Below are 23,753 nucleotides of genomic sequence, written 5' to 3' on the forward strand. Positions count from 1 at the left end.
AGTAACCATTCACACGCACTCACACACTGATGGAACAGCCATTGGGAGCAATCTGGGTTTCAGTATCTTGCCCAAGGATACTTCGACATGTGGACTGGAGGAGCCAGGGATCGAACTGATGATCTTCCGATTACGTCTCAAACCTTAATAATTGTAGAAGCTACAATATCTATGGTATCCTCATTCCTGCCTTGTTGCCCTGTGAAAACAAATCTCACGAGTCACTTAACGTGTGTGTACGTGCTGATTTGTTTTCTGTATGAGAGAGTTGGCATAATCGGACACTGAATCCTGTCGTATATTGCCATGTCCAGCACCTTGGCCTTGGTGAAGCGTCACATTAGCTAATGGGTGAGTTAAGTATGAAAGCCACTTTTGGAAGCTCTGTGTAATTGTTGCTAAAATTCCTATTTTTGTGCCTTTCGCATGAAAACATTTACCTTCCATCTCTACTCCCAACACATACCTGCCATGACCCTTCCCCCTCTTCCTCCTCCTCATCATTCCTTATCTAATGTTACTGTCTTTTCCCCCGTCATCCCCCATCCACTTGTCCTCTCCGTCTCACAGGGATTCCTTCAAACGTCTAAGTTTCCGCAGAACTCAGGAGGAAAACTCCTGAGATGCCACAGCTCGTCTGAGAGAGAGAGAGCGCGAGCTACGGAGAGGAAGGGGAGGCTGTCACACAACCGAGAGAGGAAAAGAGAAGATAAGATGAAAGGGAAGAAAAACGAGGAAAGGCACTGCTGGTGACACCCTTGCACTCCTCTGCGCTGGAGCAAGTGTCCACAACGGAAGACTCACAGTATTTCAACAGTCCAGCAGTGTTCAGTAACATCTGCTGTGTGTCCACTTTTATGATTTCATGGTTGTTTGTTACAGGAGCCTAAAAGGAGAGCGAGCACATAAAAATATGGAGGTGGGAATCTCAAGCAAAGTGTAGCTTATTGAGCATTTCACTGTAAAATCTTCAGATGCTTTCGCTCTGTTGATTTCTGTTCTTTTTTTCTCTTTTTTTGTTGGAAAACTGCAAGTCCTAATAATGCTGCAAACATTTCCTCTGGGTTGGTCAAAAGGCAGACTGGAGTTCCTTTCTGAGGTCCTTGCTGGCCCAGGGCCTGTGTGCGTGCCAATAATGCTCGTGTCCTGTGTGTACGTGTATGTAAATGCGTGAGTGGATGTGTGTTTATTTAGATAACTTTTGGAGTGGAAGATTTTGGTGCCATACTGGAGTCACTTTGTACTCAGTGATGATAAATGATTCTGTGATGTGCTAAAAGGGCCTCTGAAATTCCACTCTATGCATGAAATGTGCCAGTTAGAGCAGCAAGAGTATGGATGGACGATTTGTGCACTGGAAAAATTGACACATTTTCCTTTGTGAGCGCTTAAGGCCATTCTTGTCTTAATACTGTTGGACGTATAGCACCCGACCATGTAGCTAAAAAGAAAAGTTTAACTTATTAAGAAGAGTTATCTGATGTGATTTCACAGGAGGCAGATATCTTCTTCTTATCTGAGGTTTTAAATTACACATGGCTTATCTCTGAATCCACATTTGTATATAGTAGAGGCATTACATCAGATAGTTACAGAGATGTTTACAAAGGTATGAAAAAACTATTTTGCATTTTATTTTATGAAAATGTATTTTTAGATAAATAACAGCAATAATGATATTAATTGGAAATACTATTCAGTAGGCAGGATTCATTGACTGAGTGTACTGTAACAGTCTCAGTGTAGTTTCAGTACCTGTTTGTAAATAGACCACTTCCTACAATACACACAGTGCCAAATTTAATTCCTTCCTTATTTACTTAGGAACTGAGATACTTAACTATAAATGCAACATTTTTGAAAAGTCACTCCACACAGCTGTGCTTTGCAATGTGAATCATGTTTTCTCCACATGTCAGAATACATTCCAGAGGGGAAATTTACTGCTGCTCTGCAGTACTGAATAGTGGCAACCTGATTTCATTTGACATCCATGAAAACGCTCATTTCATTAGTGTTATGCTGCAGCTCATACTGTATTTCAGTAATGTAAATGTGCTCGCTGTTTCAAAAGTGGGTATACACTTTTATATATATACATTATTAATACTCATTTGAATAATGTTTCATTCTGTTTCCAGGTACATCTCTTATTTATGAACTGTTGAATGTTTATAAAATGGCTAAATAAGATGAGAAAGTCATATAGTGTGTGTATTAATTGTGAGTATAAATTAAAATGTATACCTATTTTTGAAACGTGCAGTACGTCGCTGGAAGATGGTGTTATACGATATATTGGTGGCATTCAACCACTTGAGACTGCATTTATGTTTCTTTATCAGTTATTTGTATGTTCATACTTGTTGTTTTGTATTAAATGTGGAATTTTTACTTGTCATGCATACAATGCTGTCGAAGCACATGAATAAAACTTAATATATGCACATGTCACCACTGGGGTTAGTGACTAATTTGAAAACGTTTACTTTCAATTGGCTAAAACTGAAAAGGTCTCTTAAAAATATATATAAGTCCTATTATAAAAAAGAATATTTTTGTTACAGCCCCTTTAAAAAAAAAAAAAAGATATGAAGTGCAATCTAGTGAAGTCAAATCAGACAATTACAACTATCCAAGTTAACGTGAATTAAAAGACTAAGATTAGATCCCAGTATGGGGAAAGTCACGTTACAGCAGTTCAAGAGTCAGAAGCAAGAGAAGAAAGGGAAAAAGTTGCTTAGTGATAAAGAAGAATAAACAGTATGACAAAAATACAAACAGGATAAAATAGAAATAAAATAATGTAAAATATACAGTATTTACACTTTTTAAAACCCTAATGTAAAAGAGAGGGAAATAACATTAAAAATATAAAACATGTTGGAAGTAAAGTGATCTGCTTGCATTAACACAAACCTTAGTGGCATAACGGTACTTAAATGGGCCCCAGTGCTTGTTTTTATGACAGGCCCTAGTGGACGCTATTGTGCACCTATTGTCTTGTCACGTGATCAGAGACTTGACATTGGATAACATCAATGTAAATATTACCCTTTGATCATCATTACATATCTGTATTTAACAAAAAAATACCTACGGAAATAAGAAATTATTAATTTAACATTTTAATAGTTTATTTATAGTTTAAGAATAATTGTTTTATAGAATAGTTGATTCATAGTAATAGAATATTTGATATATAGACTAGTTGATGTTTAGTTATAGAATAAGCATATAAGTTTGTTATAAAACCTATTGACTATTTTACAAAAAAAGAAAGAAAAACATGACAGATAAAGGTTTGTCCCTTTTAAGGGCATATGTGGCAAATGGCACTGTTTTTTTCTTTAAACACAGGCCTATTTCAAAGTGGCAGTTACTCATAAGGGCCAATTCGCCACCTAACACATTGTTGGAGGGCCCACTCTCTCTATGGGCCCCCCCACCTCATGGCCCCAGTGCAACCACACTGCCTGCACTGTCTATATTTACACCCCTGTTACAGAATCAATAACCTCACAATATCTGCAGATCCAGCATATCATTTTGCTCATTAATGTACCATATTGTCACTATTATCACTTATTTGTATCCACATCTGGGGGTAGTTTTCTAATAATTGTAGACTACTGGAACCAAATGAATGCATTTACATTAGATTTGTGATTTATTTACTGTGATAATTTTATTCGACTTCTTACTGTTGAATAAAATGTATCTTTGGAAACAACAACAACAAACAAACAAACACTTAACATAAATCTTGGATAAACCGAGTGTATGATCTACAAAGCGAGTTTGAATTCGGGTGAAAAACTACAACTGCTGCTGTCGCGTCCGTGTGACGTCATCAACGCGCGACGTCGACATGACGGAAACAGGTTTGTTATAAATTTCATTCACAAAAGGCGAGTACTTGTGACTAACAGCGGTCTGTTAACGGTTGTTTGTTTGACACGTCGTTAAATTAATACACCGTTAGCTACAAAATATGTGGAGGAAAATGGCGGCGCCGCTGCTGTAGTTTTGAACGTGAAAGTTTTGAATGACAGAGAGCAGATATGTAGGAGAAAGTTAGCTCCAACTCTGTCGTGTCATATTGTCACTTAGCTTCATGGCACTGTGAAGTTTAAAACTGAAACGTTGATTCAGCTCAAAAGGACTTGTCTGTGTGCTGTGTTTTATGAGTGATAACGTGTTACAGGGCTTCCAGCTCCTTTCATTCCTCTTAAATACACTCACTCACTTTATTAGGGACACTTGTTCAACTGCTTGTTAACGCAAATAGCTAATTAGCCAATCACTTGGCAGCAAGCCAATGCATGTAAGCATGTAGACATGGTGAAGACGAGTCGACCTGCTGAAGTTCAAACTGAGCATCAGAATGAGGAGGAAAGGTGATTTAAGTGACTTTGAACGTAGCATGGTTGTCGGTGCCAGACGGGCTGGTCTGTCAGAAACTGCTGATCTACTGGGATTTTCACACACAACCATCTCCAGGGTTTACAGAGGATGGTCTGGAAAAGGGAGAATATACTTAAAGGTGCCTTGTTGATGCCAGAGGTCAGAGGAGAATGGCCAGACTGGTTCAAGATGATAGAAAGGCAACAGTTAATCAAATAACCACTCGTTACAACTAAGATCTGCAGAAGACCATCTCTGAACCAACAACACGTCGAACCTTGAAGCAAATGGGCTGCAGCAGCAGAAGATCTCAATCCAATAGAGCACCTATGGGATGTGGTGGAACGGGAGATTCACATTATGGATGTGCAGCTTACAGATCTGCAGCAACTGTGTGATGCTATCATGTCAGTATGGACCAAAATCTCTGAGAAATGCTTCCAGGACCTTGTTGAATCTATGCCACCAAGAATTAAAGCAGATCTGAAAGCAAAAGGGGTCCAACCTGGTACTAGCAAGGTGTACCTAATAAAGTGGCAGGTGAGTGCATGTTTGTGCCACCAACTGTTACTAAGTTTTTCTACTTTTGCTCTGTAGCCTGTAATTATGAAAACAAAGCAAAGATGATGGCTGATGGAAACATTACGTTATCTGACCTACATAAAAGACAAGCTCTCACCTGCTTTGCCTGCAAGGACACTGTATGCGCCCTGACCTGTCACAGTTTAACCTTTCACAGACGTTAATAACCTTGATCTATTTAAGATCTATCTTTAATCCACTAAGTGCATGGCAACCCATTTTAAAACTCTTTGAATCACTGTTTTGTTATTCTGTTTTTATGGTAACAGTATGCAGAAATACAGTGAACATAATCACTAGTCTACAAATGAGTATGTTACTATATTTATATCAGCAGCATAGTTATGGACAAGATTGGTCATATAAGTCAGATGTTTTTAGCCAACCTCTTAAAATAATGAACGTCATTATGGATTTTCTGCTTTTTCCTGTCGCTGTAGATGTTATCCTCTGTTTTTGTGTGTTCATAATTTTATGAATATATTCCTGGACTGAATAACCGCCGAGGATTTCCTGCTGTAAATGGTAATTGCACCTCTGTCTTGCCAAGCCTGCTTCGTGCCCCAAGCAGGCTAAATGGAAGGACTGTGACGGCACAACCTCTGATATACAACAGGAGAGCTTTAATATAGGCTGCTGCAGATGGTTAGCTGTTCCTGGTGTTGGGCTAAGGTGTTTTGCAATTACTGCTTCATTAACACAGATTGAAATGGGATCATAAAAACTGTTTTCCTGCTCGGAAACATTTGTGGAATGTGTGAAAGGAGATGGAGCTTGGCATTTAAGTTTGAGGTGAGCACACAGACCTTGACAGATTTGGCTTCATCACAGCACACTTAATTCACCGACTAAAGTACCTCAGCCCACAGGAAGCTATAGAATGTCAACTAATAGTTTTGTCTGAAAATTATATAAGCACACACTCTGTCAATTATCCTTGCATAAATAAAAAAGTTTGTAACTTGGAAAACTGCCATAAATAATAACACTGTATTTTTGCTCTTGCCTCCTAGGTTGAGCCGTCCTTTGCTCAGCTTTGATGCCATTTGTGTGACATGGAGCCAGACGGGGACCTAAACCCAGACACAGATGACCTTCCACTCCGAGCCAATACTAACCACATACTTGTCAGACATTATGTGCTGGACCTGACTGTTCATTTTGAGAGGAAGGTCATCAGCGGTAGTGTAGTTTTCTTCCTGGAGCCTTGCTCTGGAGTGGTGACGACGGTTAAGGATGACACTGGACCTGGAGCTGGTGATGGAGCTCGTACTGTAGAGGCCAGAGGGAGTCAGAATGCATTTGTGTGTAGATCTCAGGATGAAGACACAGTGGAGGACGGTACAAAAGGACTTGAAGAAACCACTACAAGTATAGAGAAGATGTTTGGTGCTGTAGAAGGAGGCAGTCAGTTGCAGACTGCAGCTAAAACCAAAAGCATCCAGTCTTCACATTTGTGGGAAACCACCAGTGACGGCGATTTCACCTTAGTGCTGGACTGCTGTGACCTCAACGTGTCCAGAGTGGAAGAAGTGGACGTCACCTCTGTGTCAGCCATGTCTAACCTCCTGCCAGAGGTCGATTGTGAGAGGTCAGGGGTCAGTTCAGTGAACTCACAAGCAGCCTTTATTCAGGCAATTATCTCCACGCCCTCTAGCCAATGGAGGCAGAAGCACCAGCTTTTTTCACTGTGTAGCTGTGCCTCTGGTGCTCAGGACGGCGCATCACTGCATTTTCAGAGAGACCGATGGAGTCTGCAGGTGAGGAAGAAGGGGGTTGCGTCACCTCAGGAGTTCCCTCGTGCTGTCAGGATCTGCTATGAGACGAGACCAACAGGAGGCTCTGTGAGGTGGACCAAAGACCAGGATGACAGGTTTGTCTCATCGCGAATAGAGTGCTTCCTTTTTTTTTGGCTGGCCTGGAAGTTAGCATCGCCCTGGTTCCTTTGATAAAAAGCCAATTTCATTTTTCCCCATGGATTATTGCAAAAATAAGCTCTGTGGCAAACAAAAGATTTTGATGCTTACATGTTTTGCTCAGCAAGATAATCTTAACAAATCAACACGACTTTTATGATTTTTGGAGCGTAAATGCAATCACCAGAAGTATAAACGGAATACACCTCAGTCCCATGACTTCAACACTGCCAACACAACAAGGCTGTAAAGCTGTATTGGTGTGATGATGCTCTGTCGTCTCATTTAGCCTTTTGCGAGCAACTGGTTTTTTAAGGCACGCAAAAGCTTCAAAATTGATGAGGAGGATATTTACTGATACATTTTATGCCGCAGAACAAAACATGAAAGTCTTTTAAGCTTGTGTCGACCAAGACATCATATCAGGCATCTAACAAAAAACACTGACTTCGAGCCGAGGGAATCAGAAGTGCAAAAATGCAAACTCATTTCCAAGTTTTAGGACTCATTCTTGCAGCAATCTATAGTTCAAGCCACTCCGTAAAACAGTGGTTTTCTTCCTCCTAAAGATTCCAACGCTGGCAACTGGCAGCACATCTGCTCTGGTTCCTGCCACTTGAACTGCAGTGTAATATTCCAAGTTCGACATGTTAGAATAGAATAAAACTGATTCATTAATTCACAAAAACAAGCTTCAGGCTATTATATTCTGTTCAGTGTGTGGATGCTTTATGTGTTCGCGTGTGCATTTATTTGTGTGTGTGTGCTTGGTGAATCCTTTGAGCATTGAAATGGGGGTTGTTTATAGTTTACCATTGTTTACCCTTCCAGGGTGTGTGTTTACACTGCCGGTTCTCCCATCAACAACCGAGCCCTCTTCCCCTGCCAGGAGCCGCCTGTTGCCATGTCAACATGGCAGGCAACAGTACGGGCCCCCAGTGAGTGTGTGGTTTTGATGAGCGGGGAGGAGCAGACTGTACCTATTGAGGACGGGGACACACGTAAGCTGTTATTTTACAAACCTTTTGTGACAGCCAGTTGAAGACGACTTTATTCATGTAGCCCAAAATCACAGATTTGCTATACAGGGCTTTCATGCTGTGCCACACACAACACCTTGTACCCTTAGAGCCTTGTTTAGAAAATATACGTTATTGTTAACTGACTAATTATTCAACAATAAAAGTACATTTTAGTGATTTTTTTTTCTTTCTCATTTTGAGTAATGAAAGACTGAATTAAGTAGTGAAAAAGATAAATAAAAAAATTGGTATTACTGGAATGTAAACTTAGGTATTATATTGCCTCTGATAAACATTTTTAAACAAGACTATTTTTTACTTTAAAGCAAGTTATTTCCATAGTCTGTATAAAGATAATAGAGGTAGCCACCCATGGGTTTGTGGGCTCCAGCTTTAATCATTTTTTGGCTGTCGCCATCTTGGATTTTTGGTGCAAGAAGTGACCATATTTGGATGAGAGGATGGAGCTGGGGAGTAGTGACCTGGGAGATCTGACCATTTAGCTGAGATGATGCCTAGCAGACAGCCTGTCACTTAAAGCGTCCACATCCTCAATTATGCATAACTTAATAAAGCCTTAATAAAATTTGAACGGGTGAGTTATATAAAAAGTCACCCCTGTTACAGCTTTGATCGGGCCCAAAAAATCAGGCCCAGCCCTACATGAATCTGCGCAGTTTTTATCCAAGCCTTAACCACGGTCGCAGTTTTGGACCAGAGCCTGATTAAAAACCTACATTTCTACTGTAAAAAAGACAGATATGCTTTTAATATTAACACATTTATTACAAGTTAAGAGCTGATGTGTTTCTTGGACAGTAGTAGTTTGCCGTCTCATGCATGACAGGTTTGGCGTAAAGGGCTGAGCCCCGCAGTCCGTCCGCAGATGATGATTACTGCTGTGCCACGCATGTTATGCACATCTCTCCCTCTGCTTGTGGGGGAGAAGCAAACCAAGTTGTTTTTTTACCCTTCTCTCATGCATGCTTTCTTTCTCTTCCCTTGTTCTCCACTGAATTGCTCCGTTGTTCTGTCACTTTCCCTTTCTCTCAGTCGCAGTCCCCCCTCTTACTCTTTCCTTCCCATCTTGATTTAATCCTTTGCAATGCCAACATCGGTAAATTGGTGAGAACCTGAACCCTGTGGCAAATTGAAAAAAACTGAGAAATTACAGCCCGTCATGGCCCGAACCCAGTAGCTTGGGTCAGGCCCAATCAGTCTCCAGCAGAGAATCAAAGCTCTACCCCCTGTATAGTTGTCATGACCAGGGCATTAGCTATAGAGATGAAACCATTTTTGCACCAGGATGTAAACATGTTTATTATTTGTTGTGAAGTTCGGTATTTTAACTTGTGTGTTTATAGGGATTGACACGCTTTTGGAGCCAGCCTCAAGTGGCCATTTGAGGAACTGCAGTTTGTGGCACTTCACATCGGCTTTATTTTTCGGTCCTGAAGGTTGCCACTTGTTTTGCTGTTTTTTTCTAGCCTCGTTCCAGACCTTTGAAACTGACCACATCTCACCCACACCCACATTTTTTTTTCACCAGTTCAAACGAGATTGGTGTTTGTCAGTGTTGACATCCAATTTCTCCCTTCATTTCTCTCTCCATGCTCCCTGCCTCTTATCTAAAGTCCTCTCCATTTTCCTACATTTGACATTTTTCATCCTTTCTCTCTTCCCCTCTCTCTACTCTCTGCAGATTTCTCAGTCTGGAATTACTACGTCACTATGCCCATGCCTGCCTCCACCTTCACCTTGGCAGTGGGCCACTGGCACCAAGTCACAGCAGAAATTCCCCCAGCACTGGAAAGAGAGGTGAGGGACAGGACGGATTGTGGCAAGACGGCCAAACTTGGGTCTGGGCCTGGGGAATGGACTGAGGCTGACCTTACGTCTGGACTTGGAAGCTCCATCAGTGCAGTAGTAAAGGGCTTTCCACTCACGACTGGCAGGTATTTTATTATTTTTCTTGTGTTCTTTTCTTCTTGTTAGACCTCCTCCTCTTCAGACTGTTATTAACCCACGTCTGGCCCTTTAACATTCCATGGTAAAAATTTCCATTTGCCATCCTAAAAATGGTGCAGGTGAAGTTAGGGTGATGAATAGGGTGCAGCACTCAATCAGCTTTGTATGACAAGTACATTAAAGCATGTATTATAGTACACTGGGTTCAGTGCCCAGCAGAAATTATTGTTGGAGACCAAAAGAAGCAAAGCTGATATACCTTTTACAGGATATAGTGCAGAATGGGGCATTAGAGGGCTGACTGGCTGTGGACAGGGCAGGGTAGGGCTGGGGTCTCCTTCTCCACTGGCTAGCAGGTTGGCAGGTCTGCCAGTGGTTTCCAGTAATCCTCCTCCTCCCCTCATGGTTTTCCTCCAGCAGCAGCCCAGCTGTAGCCTGCTGCAGGCCCCAGGAATCTCCAGCTACAAGGAAGGCCTTTATTTTCAGTGAATGGCTGGAAGGAAACTTGGATGTCGCTCGAAACCTTTGGAACGGCTCTGATGCTGAGGATGGAGTTAGTGCTGGATATTGGATTTAGAGTGAACGAGATTGCATGTCGGCACCCTAGATATTTTTGGGATCACTGCGGTTTGCCTTTGTGACGTATATATTCCATATTTCCACTGCTTTTGTTTCCATGCTCAGCACAGAGAGAGGGGACACACTGTGCCATATTTGGTTCACCAACTCAAGAACTGTATATTATTTCAAAAAGAAAATTCATTAAATTGTCGTTATTAACCTTGAATTAAACTTCTCTCCCCTGTTTTTAATCTGCTACAGCGGAGACCAGACCACCCGCTCAGACTCAACATTCTGTTGCTTTTCCCTTGAGGATGGGGGGCTCTCTGTAACTGATTATTCAGGCATGGTGGATGACGGCATCTCTTGTTCCCATGGCGACTACCCTTGCCGATTTACTGAGCAGTCGGCTAGGTCCCAGCGGGTGATTCCACACCGTGTGTTTGGCCCTGTCTGCTTGCTACAGGAGGCCCAGGTGGAGTTTTGACAAAGAGCCACTGAGACTTGAGCTAATTATATTTTATATGATTAGAAGAGACAGTTAGCATCAGTTAATGTTTGTGTCATGATGCTCAGCGGTTTTCAACTGCAGTCTCTTGGCAGAATGGTAAAAGCATGAGACTATATTCCCATAAAGGCCACTTAAAACATTCCGAGTACTCTAAGTGGGAATATCTCAAATCAAAGGCGTTTGCCCGTTCAGTCATTTTTGAGGTGATGATGCCTCCATGAAACACTCAGTGTGTGCAGCTGCCTTTGACTTGATACTTAGAGATAACCTCTGATCTGGAGCATGAGGAAGAGGAAGACATGTACACAATAATACTGTATAGCCTTACTCATTTATATCAATACACAAACCTTTGATTTACGTGAAACTTGACATTTATTTTAAGAAACTTGTTTTTTTCTTTTTGCAGATGGGAGTCCTCAAGCTGTTGCCTCAGTGTTTGGCTGCAGCCCACACCATTCTGGGGGTCCACCCCTTTCCCCGCCTTGATGTTCTCATCGTCCCAGCAGGGTTCTCCAGTTTGGGCATGGCCAGGTAATGACAACTAGGTCTTTGGTAGAATGTTTGAAGTTGTAGATTGGGCAAAATGCTGGACAGAGAACAGGATAGGAAAGGTAGGAAGGCAGAGGAAACTAGTAGCAAACAGGCTTGTATGTTTAAAATTTGCAGATAACTTCAAGCAGTGTTTGCATATAGATAATTTTTAAATTCTACTGTGGTTATTTAAACCTAGGGTAAAATAATTTTTTGACCACTTGGGGGCAGCAGAAGCAACCTGTGAATACAACATCGACATATTATCACCTTTGAAGTTGATGATGGCACAGCTGCCTTTTCACACATCCAGCAGAAACAGAGACATATTAATATTTATTTGGAGTTGTGATTACAGTAGTGATGCGTGGATGGCAGTTATATCTACAGACATAAAGGTTAATCTGTGAATGGGGTGGGCTTGTTCATAAAAATTAAAATTCTGATCCTGTGGATGGGTTGCAGGTGGGTGAAATAATATCTGTTGCTATTTTCATTTTACCCAGAGCAAATGATTATATAAAACCTGCCTACTTCAGTCTAATATGTTACCTTATATTAATGCTTATTAATGAATGTATGTGGATCACTGCAGCAGAAACTATAAGTGCGTCCCCATTAAGAAAGACGCTGTGCGCATTTACACACGAGGAACAGCAGCAACTTCATTGATTATTTCAGAAGCTTTAAGTTTAGTTCTTTGTTTCTTAGTTAGTTATTTAGTTAGTTAACTTGTTTGTATCTCTCTTTCTTTTCTTCCTCCTTATTTTTCTCTGTTTTCATCTTGTGTTTTTGGTATGCAAACACATTTCGCAAAGTAGCTAAATTAGTCTGTTTGCTGATAGGTGTTTGGAAGTGATGCTGATGAGAGCTGTGCGAGTGAACTAAAACAGTAAAGTTGAAGTCTGTAATACCAAAATAATGACCTGAGAGATGCTAAAACACTCCACAAAGGGGAATTGCAAGAGTGGTAATTATCTGTGGGGGTGTTACTGCAACTGACACCTTTCACAGTATGCATAGTCATTTGATCCATTGTTAATATTAAATATCAAATAGAGCGGCTTTTCAAGTTCTGCAGTCCTGTGTCTGTCGTCATTTAAAGGCTATTTTTTGGACATGAATTTCCAAGTTGTAAAGAAACCGAACATCAAAGATTTGCCACAACAAAGCCAGCACTTTGTTATTTTTCAACTTTATCCCGCTGCTTCTGGTTTGGTTTCTTAACTAAAAAGTTTCTGAGTTGCATGATTAATGATATACTTCACATTTTAACCCCCCCTCACTTTGTCTCAATCTTCTTTGTGGAGATCTTCCACACTGAAATTCTTTACTGAATTAATGAGTCTAGCCATAACTCCCTCCAAACTCTGTTTAGTCACTTGTCATCCTTCCTTTTCTCCCCAACATAACCGCTTCCAACACCAGCCTGTATGACTTCTGAGCTGCTTGCATGTCCGTGCTGCATATAAAAGGATGTGTTCCAGTTGTGAGTTGGAGACTGTATCTTGTCACTATTGATTTTTTTCCAGCAAGAAAAGATACAGTAAAATACTCAAGCAGCTCTCCACTGAAGCCGGACAAAATGTAAATACATAAAAGTTGGCAGACAAAGAAATCTTCAGCTTCCTCACCAGGCCTCTGCTCATACCATTTTTCCATACTGTCTTCTGTCATTGTCCCATCATTAACTGACTACTTTTCATGACGTTTTTTTATTCCCTCCCTTCCTTCATCCCTTTCCCAAAATGCTACTCCTCCCTTTCCTCATCCCGTTTCCAAAACTCACCACTTCTTTCGTCCTTCATCCCTTTTTCCATCCCAAACAGCTTTCTTCTTATACCAAAATCCCACATCTCTTGACCTGCTCACACTTTTTTTAACGTTTTATCCGTGAGGTTCACACTCAGTCAAGTTTACACTGTGCAATATTTTCTCCATCCCTTCCTCCAAACATAATATGGTTCTACTTTCTTCTTGTAGTATTTTTTCTGCCCTTAAAGAACCCAAACCCTAACCCCAAACCCTGAACCTCTTGATGAGAGTGGTGGCTAACCTCGTCTCTGGGCACAGCTTCATTGACTCAGCAGGTCCGTCAATAGTCTGCTGTGTTGTATTTAACCAGCAGAGATTTCAGGTGGTCTGCAGGCTCCCAACTCCACACTAGACCTGTGTGTATTTATGTATGTATGTTTGTGTGCAGTTTTAGTGGAGGTCTGGGGGCAGATGGGTGGGCACAAAGCTACAGGATGACAGATTCACTGTCCTACGCACAATAGATAATTCTGCTCTGTGTATTTCTTTGTTCCCTCCTCACCCTCAACTCTTTAGCTCCTGTCCCCTCCACTTGTTTTCCATATTCATCTCCTCCTCTCCTGTTTTCTGTCATCCTTCTGTCCTGAAAATCCGTAGTGTCCTGCTTCTGTCACTTCTTTTTCACCCTTCACTGTCTCTTTTCATCTCCTGACTTGCTGTTTCTCTCTTTGCCCTCATAAAATCTCTAAATCTTCAAGCCTCCTTGTGTTTGCCATCCTTCTCTGTCCTCTCCACTTCTCTGTACGGTCGATCACTCTCCAGTCTGGCCTCCAGCATTCTACAATAGTGATAGTTTCCCTGGAAATCAAGTTTTATATTTTTTCTGCAATATAGTATTTTCAGCTGGCATATGGCGTGCCTGCAGATGCGACTGAAAGCTTAAAGTTAAAATTGGAAATGGTAGCCAAATAAAGACCATCAATGACTGGCCTTTCTTAAAATTGTGTTGATAAAGTAAACTGATTAGGGTGGTCAGTGAACGTTGTCCCACTGTCTGCGGTCTGCAACCACAGTCTCTCCTCCTCTCTGTCTGCCTTTTTCCTCTCTCCCGGCGGCCTCCCTGGAGAAAAGTACCTCAGACAGGATATGAGCTCATACCTGAATATGTATTCAGCGTGAATTTTCGGTGTTGCAGCCAAGAACGGTCTTAATCAGAGATATTTTGAAGGACAGAGGGTGACAAGAGAGTCGGTGTCTGGACCTCGTTCACAACTTTGCATACTTATTTTGACTACTTCGCCCAAAAATACAGAGTGCTCTTTGATCTACGGAAAATCTTTCCCCTCATCTCGTGAAAATCTGTCTCCCTGCTGTATTTATTTTGAATGGACATCAAGTGCTAACACAGAGGCTGTTCTGCTGTGGTTGTTGCCTGACGGATGTTTTCTTTCCCTTATGAGGATAGCTCCCGGGCACTTATCCCTCCTGCCCTGGCTGCTTAGACTCCAGTTAGCTACAGATGACAGAGAAGAGATTTAAGGCCTTCATTAAGCTTCAGACAGCACCTGCACTGACTCCCTATAAAACTCTGCATGGGTCTCAACCCAATGTCAACTCACTGCATCCTCCCCTCAGCGCGGGTGGTTCGGTCCTGCATGCCTCCGCACTTAACCACAGGGTTGTGCCATAGGGAGGCGGGGAGGTCAACCAAAATGGAAGCGTAGATTGAGATGGAGATGAGAGAGAGATGGAGAGGGTAAAGGCGGGGTTCACGACAGGCCCGCGGACCCCCAGGATGTGGGAGAGGATGTGTGGATTATTCCCAGCAACAAAAGCCATTAGCCCCTGGAAGAACTTCAGAGACATGGCGCTATTTAATCTAGAGATTGGGAGGTATGTGGGCCCCAGCGCTTGGGACCAAGCCAAGTGCAGTTTTTGTGCAGTGCCCCAGTGGAAACAGCAGGAGTGGAGGGGCTATGGGACAGGGAGCTGTGGCAAGGAGGCATAAAGCTGTTATAGAGTGATACAGGGAAGGGAGGGCAGAGGCAAAACAGGGGAGGATTCACAGTGGCATGAAGTTTTTATTCTGAGATACGGAGAGGGAGGGCAGGAAACCGAAGATTAAGGAGTCAAGTAAGGGCAGGTCTACATTCAAGGGCTGTGCCGTGTACACTGTGCACCCATAGGGCTTTCTGATTCACACACATGCACACACAAAGGGTACTAGGCTTACGCAAATGTAGCTTCCAGGGGATGAAGCCAGTCAGCAGTTCATAGGATTTCACCCAACCAATTTTAGTTTATTTAATGTCACAACGAGAGCTTCAATCCGTTATATTTGATCATAATCCGTATGTTCTGCTATGGGTCTGAGAGTTCTTTAGCAGTCCAAGTTATCAATAGATGCATATTAGCCTGCAGCAAGCGAACTGTATATGCCAAACAGTATCTTTCTTTTTGTTTTTCATGTTGCCCTTGTGTTTCTTTCTGTTCCTATGACAAACCAAACTAAGAGAGCGAAATGTAGAGGCGCTGCTGTGTGTCCTCTGCCAGTGCTGTTAGGGAAACCTTAAAGACATCAAGGAGCCGATAAGGGAAAGGAAGAAAAATACAGTATGGTTAAACATTGATAGAGGAGTATAAACGAGGGATGAAGAGGTGTCTGAGATAAGGGGAAACAAAGCACAGTATGACAGAGACGTCGTCAGTGAGCACAGTTGGGGAATCCCTTAAAGTTACTTCTGTTTCCAGCCCATATATAAAAGCCCATTGTCTTGAGCGATTGAAAGACATGGGAGTGGGTACCAAAGCTGTAAATATAGTGAATCTGCTCCGAGCTGTCGTGGGCAGACCTCCCACTATTTCCTGAACATTATTAATGTGCGTTTGTGTGTATATTTGTACGTTTTTGTCTTTATTTTAATATGTCTTAGCTCATACTGTTTTTTCTTCTTTTTTTTTAATTCCGATGTGTAATCTCATCACATCTTGATCACGTCATTCGGTTCCGACTGGGAGTGACAGGAAGGGCACAGCATTTCCTCTCGCTCTTTGAAGCTGAGGCCTCTGTGTCCCAAAGCGCTGGCCGGACTTGGACTAATCAGAAATCGCATGTGTTTGCAACGTACCCAAAATGAAGACGTGTCTGACGTCCCTGAGAAAGCGGTGGTTTCCCCGCATTTTTGTTGACCCAAGTGTTGAAACCGGGGCCTTTTTGGTTGTGTGGGTGATGAAGGTTTTGTTTTGCTTCGCTGCAGACAGGCTGATTCCTGTGCTTGTGTTTGTATGAATGCGCGTATTGTTCAAATACGGGTGTAAGGATGTGTGTTTAGAGCGATGGTATGACGTCAGAGGAATGCTAAAGAGATCATTTGTCATTGACTGTTATCTGCTTTTCTTTCTCCGGTGGGGAAATTACCACATTTTTTTAAGTTAACATGATTTGATGTTTGGGTTGTCCTCATGCTATAGCTGTAATTGAGCCAGATTAATGTGTAATCCTTTGTTGTTGCTGTTGGGTTCTGCTGTTCTTTGTGACAAGGGAAGGGAGGGCCACCCCACACAACTTGATGGCGGGCTCTGATAAACCCACACACACACATACTTAAATATATCTGTAACTTGACACGTGTCATTGCAAAAAGCCTGTTTGTGCAGTGTGTTTGTGTTGTTCTTCTTTTAAAAACAGTGATGATTAAGGAAGCTGGTAATAAAAGTGCAAACATCTTTATTGCCAAAATAGTTTTCTCCCACCAAACCCATAATTTCCCCTGATGGTACATTTCTCCTGTTTCATTTTTCTCCTTTTACGCAGCTCTCGCCTCACAGGGGGTGGCTGTCCGAAGAAATAGGGAGAAAAAAGGATCAAGTCGTTAAACTGCTTGTTCCTTTTTCAGTACAGCCAAACTAGGCAGCCATATAACTGTCACGGGTACTAGGTTAAAATTATGACTGGTGTATACCTCTTGACCTCTCTAAGTGGCACTGGAGGATTTTCAGCCTGACTTCAGTTGACTGCATTGTTTGTTTATGGGCCAGCAGGAAGTTACATTGGCCATTGGTCCCTGTTGGGAGGAAGTAGGGAGCTGAGGTGCCGGGGGGAGCCAGTACCCTGCAGGGTAATCCCCCCGTTGTCCTGGAGCTCTTTAGTGTACCACCTGAGCTCGTATTCATCTTTAATAGAACCAGACCAATGTTTTAACCCATTAACTAGAAATCACATATTCCTCACGTTACTGCCGACCATTTCCCAAAGCATACCACAAGTTTTCTTGAGACTCTGGGTTTCATTAATGTCAGTATGGTAGAAGCTTTTGTTACATTGTGTTATTCACACATGGTAATGCAGCCTCAAGAGAGCGTATTTATTTCAGACTTGCTTCCAAACAGCAGCCTTTTTAATGCAAGAAACAACCAAATTCACATTACTGTCTTCACAAAGCAAAGCACATTTGCTACATGTAGTTGTTACTCTTGTCAGCTTGTTTTCCCAAACATAGAGCATATGAATTATATGGTAACTGACCCTCAACTCTCAGCTGTGCACTAACAATATAAGTTTTGTTATGAGATATTAACAATAATGGATTATTAATTCTGCAAGTTGTTTTTTTTATGGCATACCGAATGATTGGACACCGATGGTTCTTTTTAATTGAGGAAATAAATCAAAAACCTTGCAGACTTTACTAAGTGGTCAGTTATAATGAGATGAGTCATGCCAAATCATCAGTGTTTAAAAGACAAAGCTGATCATTAAAGAAAGATAATCAACCTCGAGGAAAGTCATTGTTGCTTGTTACCATCTTAAATTTTAAGTAAATGAAATATAACAGCAGACCACAAGATGCAAATTAAAACGATTAGATGTTAATCTTAACCTGCCCCAGTTTCTAACGAGTCTCACTTTTGTGCCTCACTGGCGATGGTTCCCCATCACTTTGCACCCTTACTGAATTCCACCTCCTGCCTCCTTATTGACCTGTGTCGTCCCACTTTTCTCTGTCCCTCCTTACTCCATTTCTTTCCCAGTCCTCCCACTGCTTGTCCTCCCCTCTTCCTTCTGACGTCTCAGTGGATTTCTTGCCTTTCTGCTCTCCTCTCCAGTTTGATCTGTGAAGTAACACTAGAAGTGTGCGACACAGCCCTGCTCTTTCAGGAGTCAGTCGGTGGGTTCGCGGCGGGGAGGGCGGGATGTGGGGGGTCGTATTTTTTGGCACGGGAGACAGCTGTTAATCAAATAGTCAAGGATGAGGTGCTTCTTTCTTCCCACCTTGAGTGGATCTCCCTCTCTTCTGTAGCTACACAAAAGAGCCTGGCGAGTTGAAAAGGCAGCTCTGCATGCCTGCACCTGGACAGAAGGAGAGGGAGTGTCCTGTGGACACTTTAAAAGTGATTGCAAGTAGTTAAGATTTTTAGATGAGCTTTATTTCTTTTCTCTACCAGTTCCCCTTGTTCCTCTGCTCGCCGCTTGCTGAACACACACGGGACAGCTCCAGAACCCCACAAGCGTTTGCTACTGCTATCCATGTCTTCTTGCTTTCTCATCTCTTTTTCTTGGTCAGAACTTCCTCTGCGCTCTTAATGAAGATAACAGGGTCCAGTTAAGCAAGTGTTTTGTTAGTGCAGGAACATTCCTCTCTAGTTATCTCGGGCCTCTCAGCTTCCCTTCTCTATCTGCAGTATAGGTTTACCTGCTCTCCTACACTACCTTCTCACAACTGAAGGAGCCATCTTTTAACTCTTCCACTGCTTGACAGGAGAGGGTTATACAACCCCAGTTCTATAGAAGTCTGTTATCCTTTTCCATATACAGTGGGGAAATGAGTATTCAACACCTCAAATTTTTCCCCATACACATTTTTCCAATGCAGCTATTCACATAAACTTTAAACCAGCCATTAGTGTTAACTCAGTAAAACGACACTGAAAAGAAATCGTAACATTTTCAAAGTGAAATGACACAGGAAAAAAGTATTGAGCATGCTAATTGAAATGTATTTAATACTTGGAGAAGCCTTTGTTCACAATGCCAGTTTCAGGATACTTCCTGTATAAAGAAATAATCTCTTACAGTGTTGAGATGGGATTTTGGCCCATCTTTTCACACAGAGAGTCTTTAACTCTTTAAGACTTTGGGGGGCCCTCTTGTGAATCTTTAAAATGCAATTTCACTTTCAAAACTTTGACAACTACTGTCCTCAGTTCCCAAATGCGCACTGAGTGTTGTTAAAAGAAAAAGCTTAAAAGGTGATGTAGCACAGCTGTAAAAATGCCCCTGGCTGCCCCAACTTTTTTTCATCCAAACTCAAAATGAGTGCATATTCACAACAAAACAATAAAGTTGATCAGTTTGAACATAAAATATCTTGTCTTTGCACTGCGTACAGTTGAATATGTGTCGAAAAGCATTTGCAGATTCTGTTCAGATATGATCAGAAAACAATGAATGCATGTTAGTTTCCAAATTTTATATTCATGACAGGATGAATGTGCAGCATTGCTCAAAATTATAACCACAGTCGCATGTGCTGTATTTTCCCAGGTGCCATTTATGCGTCCATTGTCATCAGTGGTTGATGAGTTATGGTGCGTTGCTTTGAACTGCCCTCAGATGTGAACCTGCTGGCAACAGCTGGCATATAGTACTGCATTTAACAGTAACACAGACACACTGTGCCATAACTCTGGATTAGAGGCTGTGGAAAGACAGGCCTGTCACTGCACACCCATTCTACTAACTAATGGATGATTCCACAGGACCCATTCCCTGGAGTGATGGATGGGTCCACTGCATGGCATAGGGGACGCTGCTGCTGCTCTTGGTGTGCATCCTGGGGCGTGTGTGTGGTAGTGGAACCTAGAGGCTGAGGGTAATTTCATTTGTCTGTGCAAAGCCAGACGGCTTAATGTCCGTGGGACCTCTGCGCTGAACCGGCCAAAATGAGATATTTGAAACAAAGTGCTGTGAAATGCTCGGTGGTAATGCTTCCGATGTCTGGGTTTGCTTTTAGCCTTGGGGAGAGAGCTCTGCTTCAAGCTGGTCCACCAGTTGCTTTTGCAATGGGCTGTTTTTATCCTCACTAGGAGCAGGCCACTATGGATGGCAGTGTTGGTCTGCTAGTCTGTCGACTGGTCATCCACCAGTTTGGTCTTGGCTGAAATTTATATTATTTATATATAAAACTCTTAAATGCAATGTCATGAAATTCTGTACAGACATACACTGACATTCAAGGAATAAGTCTGCGTGACTTAACTGATCCACTGACAGGTCAAAGTTACATCTATCCTGTGAAAAATTTCAAAATCTACTACCTGGATTGGCACAAAATGTGGTATAGACATCCATTTGGGAAAAAGAAGCAAAAATAACCATCTCAGAAGAGGAATGGCTGAACATCTGCAAAACTCAAATGAACACTTCAAGTTCTGGTTATTGGAGGGAATTTACATGGAAAAACATGATTAGATTTTTTATCACTCCAAAAATTAAACAATCTAAGAAAGGCCAGCCAAGCTGTGGACGGTGCTGGCGGGAGTGTGGAAACTCCCAGGCAGACCACTTCCATGTTTTCTGGGACTGCCCAATTATACAACCTTACTGGCGAGATGTAGTAGACAAAATTAAATTAATAATGGGTTTCGAGTTTGAGCATGATTTTTGTACAGTTTACCTTGGCAATATCTCCTCCGCAATAATGCTTGGGACAAATATTTGGTTAAAATAATGTTAGCAGCCAGTAAAAAAGCTATAACAAGACGGTGGCTAACTAAAGAATCCCCATCAAGAGAGGAGTGGATTGGTATTGTAAAAGAAATATATAATATGGAGAAGCTGACTTTTTCCTTGAACCTGTGTATGGACAGATTTACTAAATATTAGAGGAAATGGATAGCTCACCTTGAATAGCTGACCCTGCACTGTAAAAGGAGATAATCAATAAACACCTATGTAACCGGTGTTTATTGTATACCTATGTGAAAACCTTTTTGCTCTGTTTTGATGTGGAGAAAAGAACATGGACAACTGGAACAAAAATGACTGAAAAACCCTGGATCTACCTCTTGTCCCTTCAGAATGTACAAATGCTATGACTGTGACTCATGTATCCCTTGCTCTCCTTCACTTGCTGTGCATTTCTTTCTTTCTTTGGTATAAGTGTTCTGTTTTATTGTGAAAACAAATAACTCAAAAAAAAATAAAGTTAAAAAAAAATGTGGTATAGACATTCATGGTTCCTAGACAATCCTAACGATGTTGGTGGTCGTCTTTTTCTCTTGCCACCATTTGCTTTATGTTTGTAAGTTAAAGGAATACCTCAGTCCCCTAAAAGATCATTTATATATCAAGTACTCACCCTGTGTTACACTGAATTTGTCAAAAAAAAAAAAAAAAGTTTTTCTCACATGCCTTCTGTGAAGGAAGAATCTAAAATCAAAGAAAATTCTTGATGAACTAAAGTCAGATTAAGATTCAGACAACTTTATTAATCCCACTAGGGGGCAATTTGTTTAAACATCTTGCCTTTCATACATGCGATAACATAGCATACAGTAACATGTAGACACATGAATAGATGAGTAAAAAAATATAAAAACAGAAATGGTCCAAGGAGTTCAGTGGAACAAAGGATTCTATAAATAAATGCTAGAAAGTTGATCGAATATACAGAGAATTTAAAAGATGAATTGCAGAGGGAATAAAAGATATTGATTAGCAGTTACAAGCAGGTAAAATGTAACGATGTCCTGATGTAACAGAGAGAATTTGCCTGCAAGAACACGTCCAGTGGAAGCTAAATTACTTGTGGCTTTCTGGAGGATTTGTTGGTTGCAAAAACTGGCAGCAGATAGCGTGGTCCGCATTTAACAATAGCAAAACTATATGAAAACATTTGTTTCCAAACTCTACCACAACTCATCCAGGGACCCAAACGTCCTTATCCTTAATCCTTATTAATTAAAACTGAACTAAAAGTGAACTTTAGCTATGCTCTGTTCAAAGCCAGACTTCATTAACAAAAACAGTAATTTTACCTTGCTGAACACTGGAGCTGCTGATCTACCGCTGCCTCTGTTAGTTTGTAAGTTTGTTTCATTGTGTGACCGTAGTGTTCTTTAGTCTCAGTTCAGATTCACCAAAGTCACGCAATAACACAAGCAAACTAACTGATTGAGGCAGTGATAGACCAGCAGCTCCTGTGTTCAGCAAGGTAAAATTACTGTTTTTCTCAACAGAGTCTGGCTCTGAAGAGAGCTTATTAAAGTTTACTGTCAGTTCAGTTTTAAATAGTAAGGTTTTAGTAACTAATTCATGTGTTTTCGAAGTGCTGTGCATATGACTGGATAAAGGCGACTTGGATTATACTGATCGAGTTGTGTGAGAGTTTGCAAACCGATGTCTTGTTATGTACGTAGGCGTTTTTTGGTCTTAGTGTTGTAAATGCCTAAAGTTTTCTTCACAGATTCAACCTATTGCTGGATGAGTAATTAATAATAGAGAATATTGCTAGTCTCATATGTAGGCATTCTAATTTACAGTCACTTTTTGGCTGCATTCCTCTCCCTGTTAATACCTGTTGATTGTTCTTGTACCTTGTTACAGTACTTGTCAAGTGATCTCTGTGTACATTCTTTCCGGTGATTATCTATTGTGGTATTGTGTAAATGTGTTGTTGCAGAAGTATTTACATCAACACCTTCAGCCCACGCTGCATTCATCAGCCGCAGGTTTTTCTCTGACAGACAAGCAGCCCGGCCAGGTGGCAGCCTGAAACCTCTGTATTGGAGACAGCTCTGCTCACTGGCTAATTTCACTTCGATCTCGCCCTCATCCGTCTTTCCATTCTGTCAAACACTTCTTCTGTAGCCCCGCAGTACTGAGCGGTCTCACTTTCCATCTCCTCACTGTCTCATTCTCTCGCGTTACGTAAGAGAGAAGAAAAAAATTAGCCTATTTATTACCCTACAGGCAAGAAAATGTCTCAAATCATAATCCTGTGAAATAGATTTGCCCTGTCTTTTTCATTGAGGTGGTAGTGGGAGCAAAAAGAGGCTTCTGAGTGCTGTGTGATGAGTGATGGGGTTTGCATGCAAATAGCTGCAGTGATACAGGAATGTGGGTTATGTCACGTAAATGTCATGTCGACACCTCCCTTAGGCTGATTGACAGCGGCTTGTTGTAGCCAGATCAACTCATAGTGCACTGCATTAATGCTCATTAAAACATTGCACACCCCTCTTTGTATCAATCTAATTAAATTGTATGAAGACAGTATAGGCTTGTAAAACTATGATTTTTTTGTGTTTTTGGGTCAGAACAAGATTTCTTCTTACCTTGTTGCCACCTACTGCTTGTTTAGGTGTTCTCTTAAAAGTGTCAGCGTTTCCCATTCACAGAGATTTCTCGCTGTTTGGTCTCCAATGTATCGGCAACATGCCAGCATTCAGCTACTGAGAGAGAGCTCGTCGTTACAGACAAATAAGTGCGTTTAA

The 23,753-nt window shown here is 41.5% G+C and overlaps 2 protein-coding genes across 6 annotated transcripts in view; both read left to right on the forward strand.

Moving 5' to 3' along the window:
* dock8 (dedicator of cytokinesis 8) overlaps positions 1-2,454 on the forward strand; it is a 73,351-nt gene extending 70,897 nt beyond the window's left edge. For both annotated transcript variants that reach the window (XM_049578055.1, XM_049578056.1), the window contains one exon: positions 571-2,454. In XM_049578055.1, coding sequence (XP_049434012.1) covers positions 571-622 — 52 coding nt within the window. In that variant the 3' untranslated portion in view covers positions 623-2,454. The remainder of the gene's footprint in view (positions 1-570) is intronic.
* A 1,400-nt stretch (positions 2,455-3,854) lies between these two features.
* LOC125890308 (aminopeptidase O (putative)) overlaps positions 3,855-23,753 on the forward strand; it is a 97,095-nt gene continuing 77,196 nt past the window's right edge. For 2 of the 4 annotated variants that reach the window (XM_049578877.1, XM_049578880.1), the window contains exons 1-6: positions 3,902-4,947; positions 6,003-6,862; positions 7,737-7,906; positions 9,630-9,882; positions 10,718-10,931; positions 11,377-11,501. In XM_049578877.1, coding sequence (XP_049434834.1) covers positions 6,045-6,862; positions 7,737-7,906; positions 9,630-9,882; positions 10,718-10,931; positions 11,377-11,501 — 1,580 coding nt within the window. In that variant the 5' untranslated portion in view covers positions 3,902-4,947; positions 6,003-6,044. The other 2 variants (XM_049578879.1, XM_049578878.1) reach the window with 2 other exon arrangements.

The sequence above is a fragment of the Epinephelus fuscoguttatus genome, linkage group LG6 (genome assembly GCF_011397635.1).
Source record: "Epinephelus fuscoguttatus linkage group LG6, E.fuscoguttatus.final_Chr_v1".
Lineage (NCBI taxonomy): Eukaryota > Metazoa > Chordata > Actinopteri > Perciformes > Serranidae > Epinephelus > Epinephelus fuscoguttatus.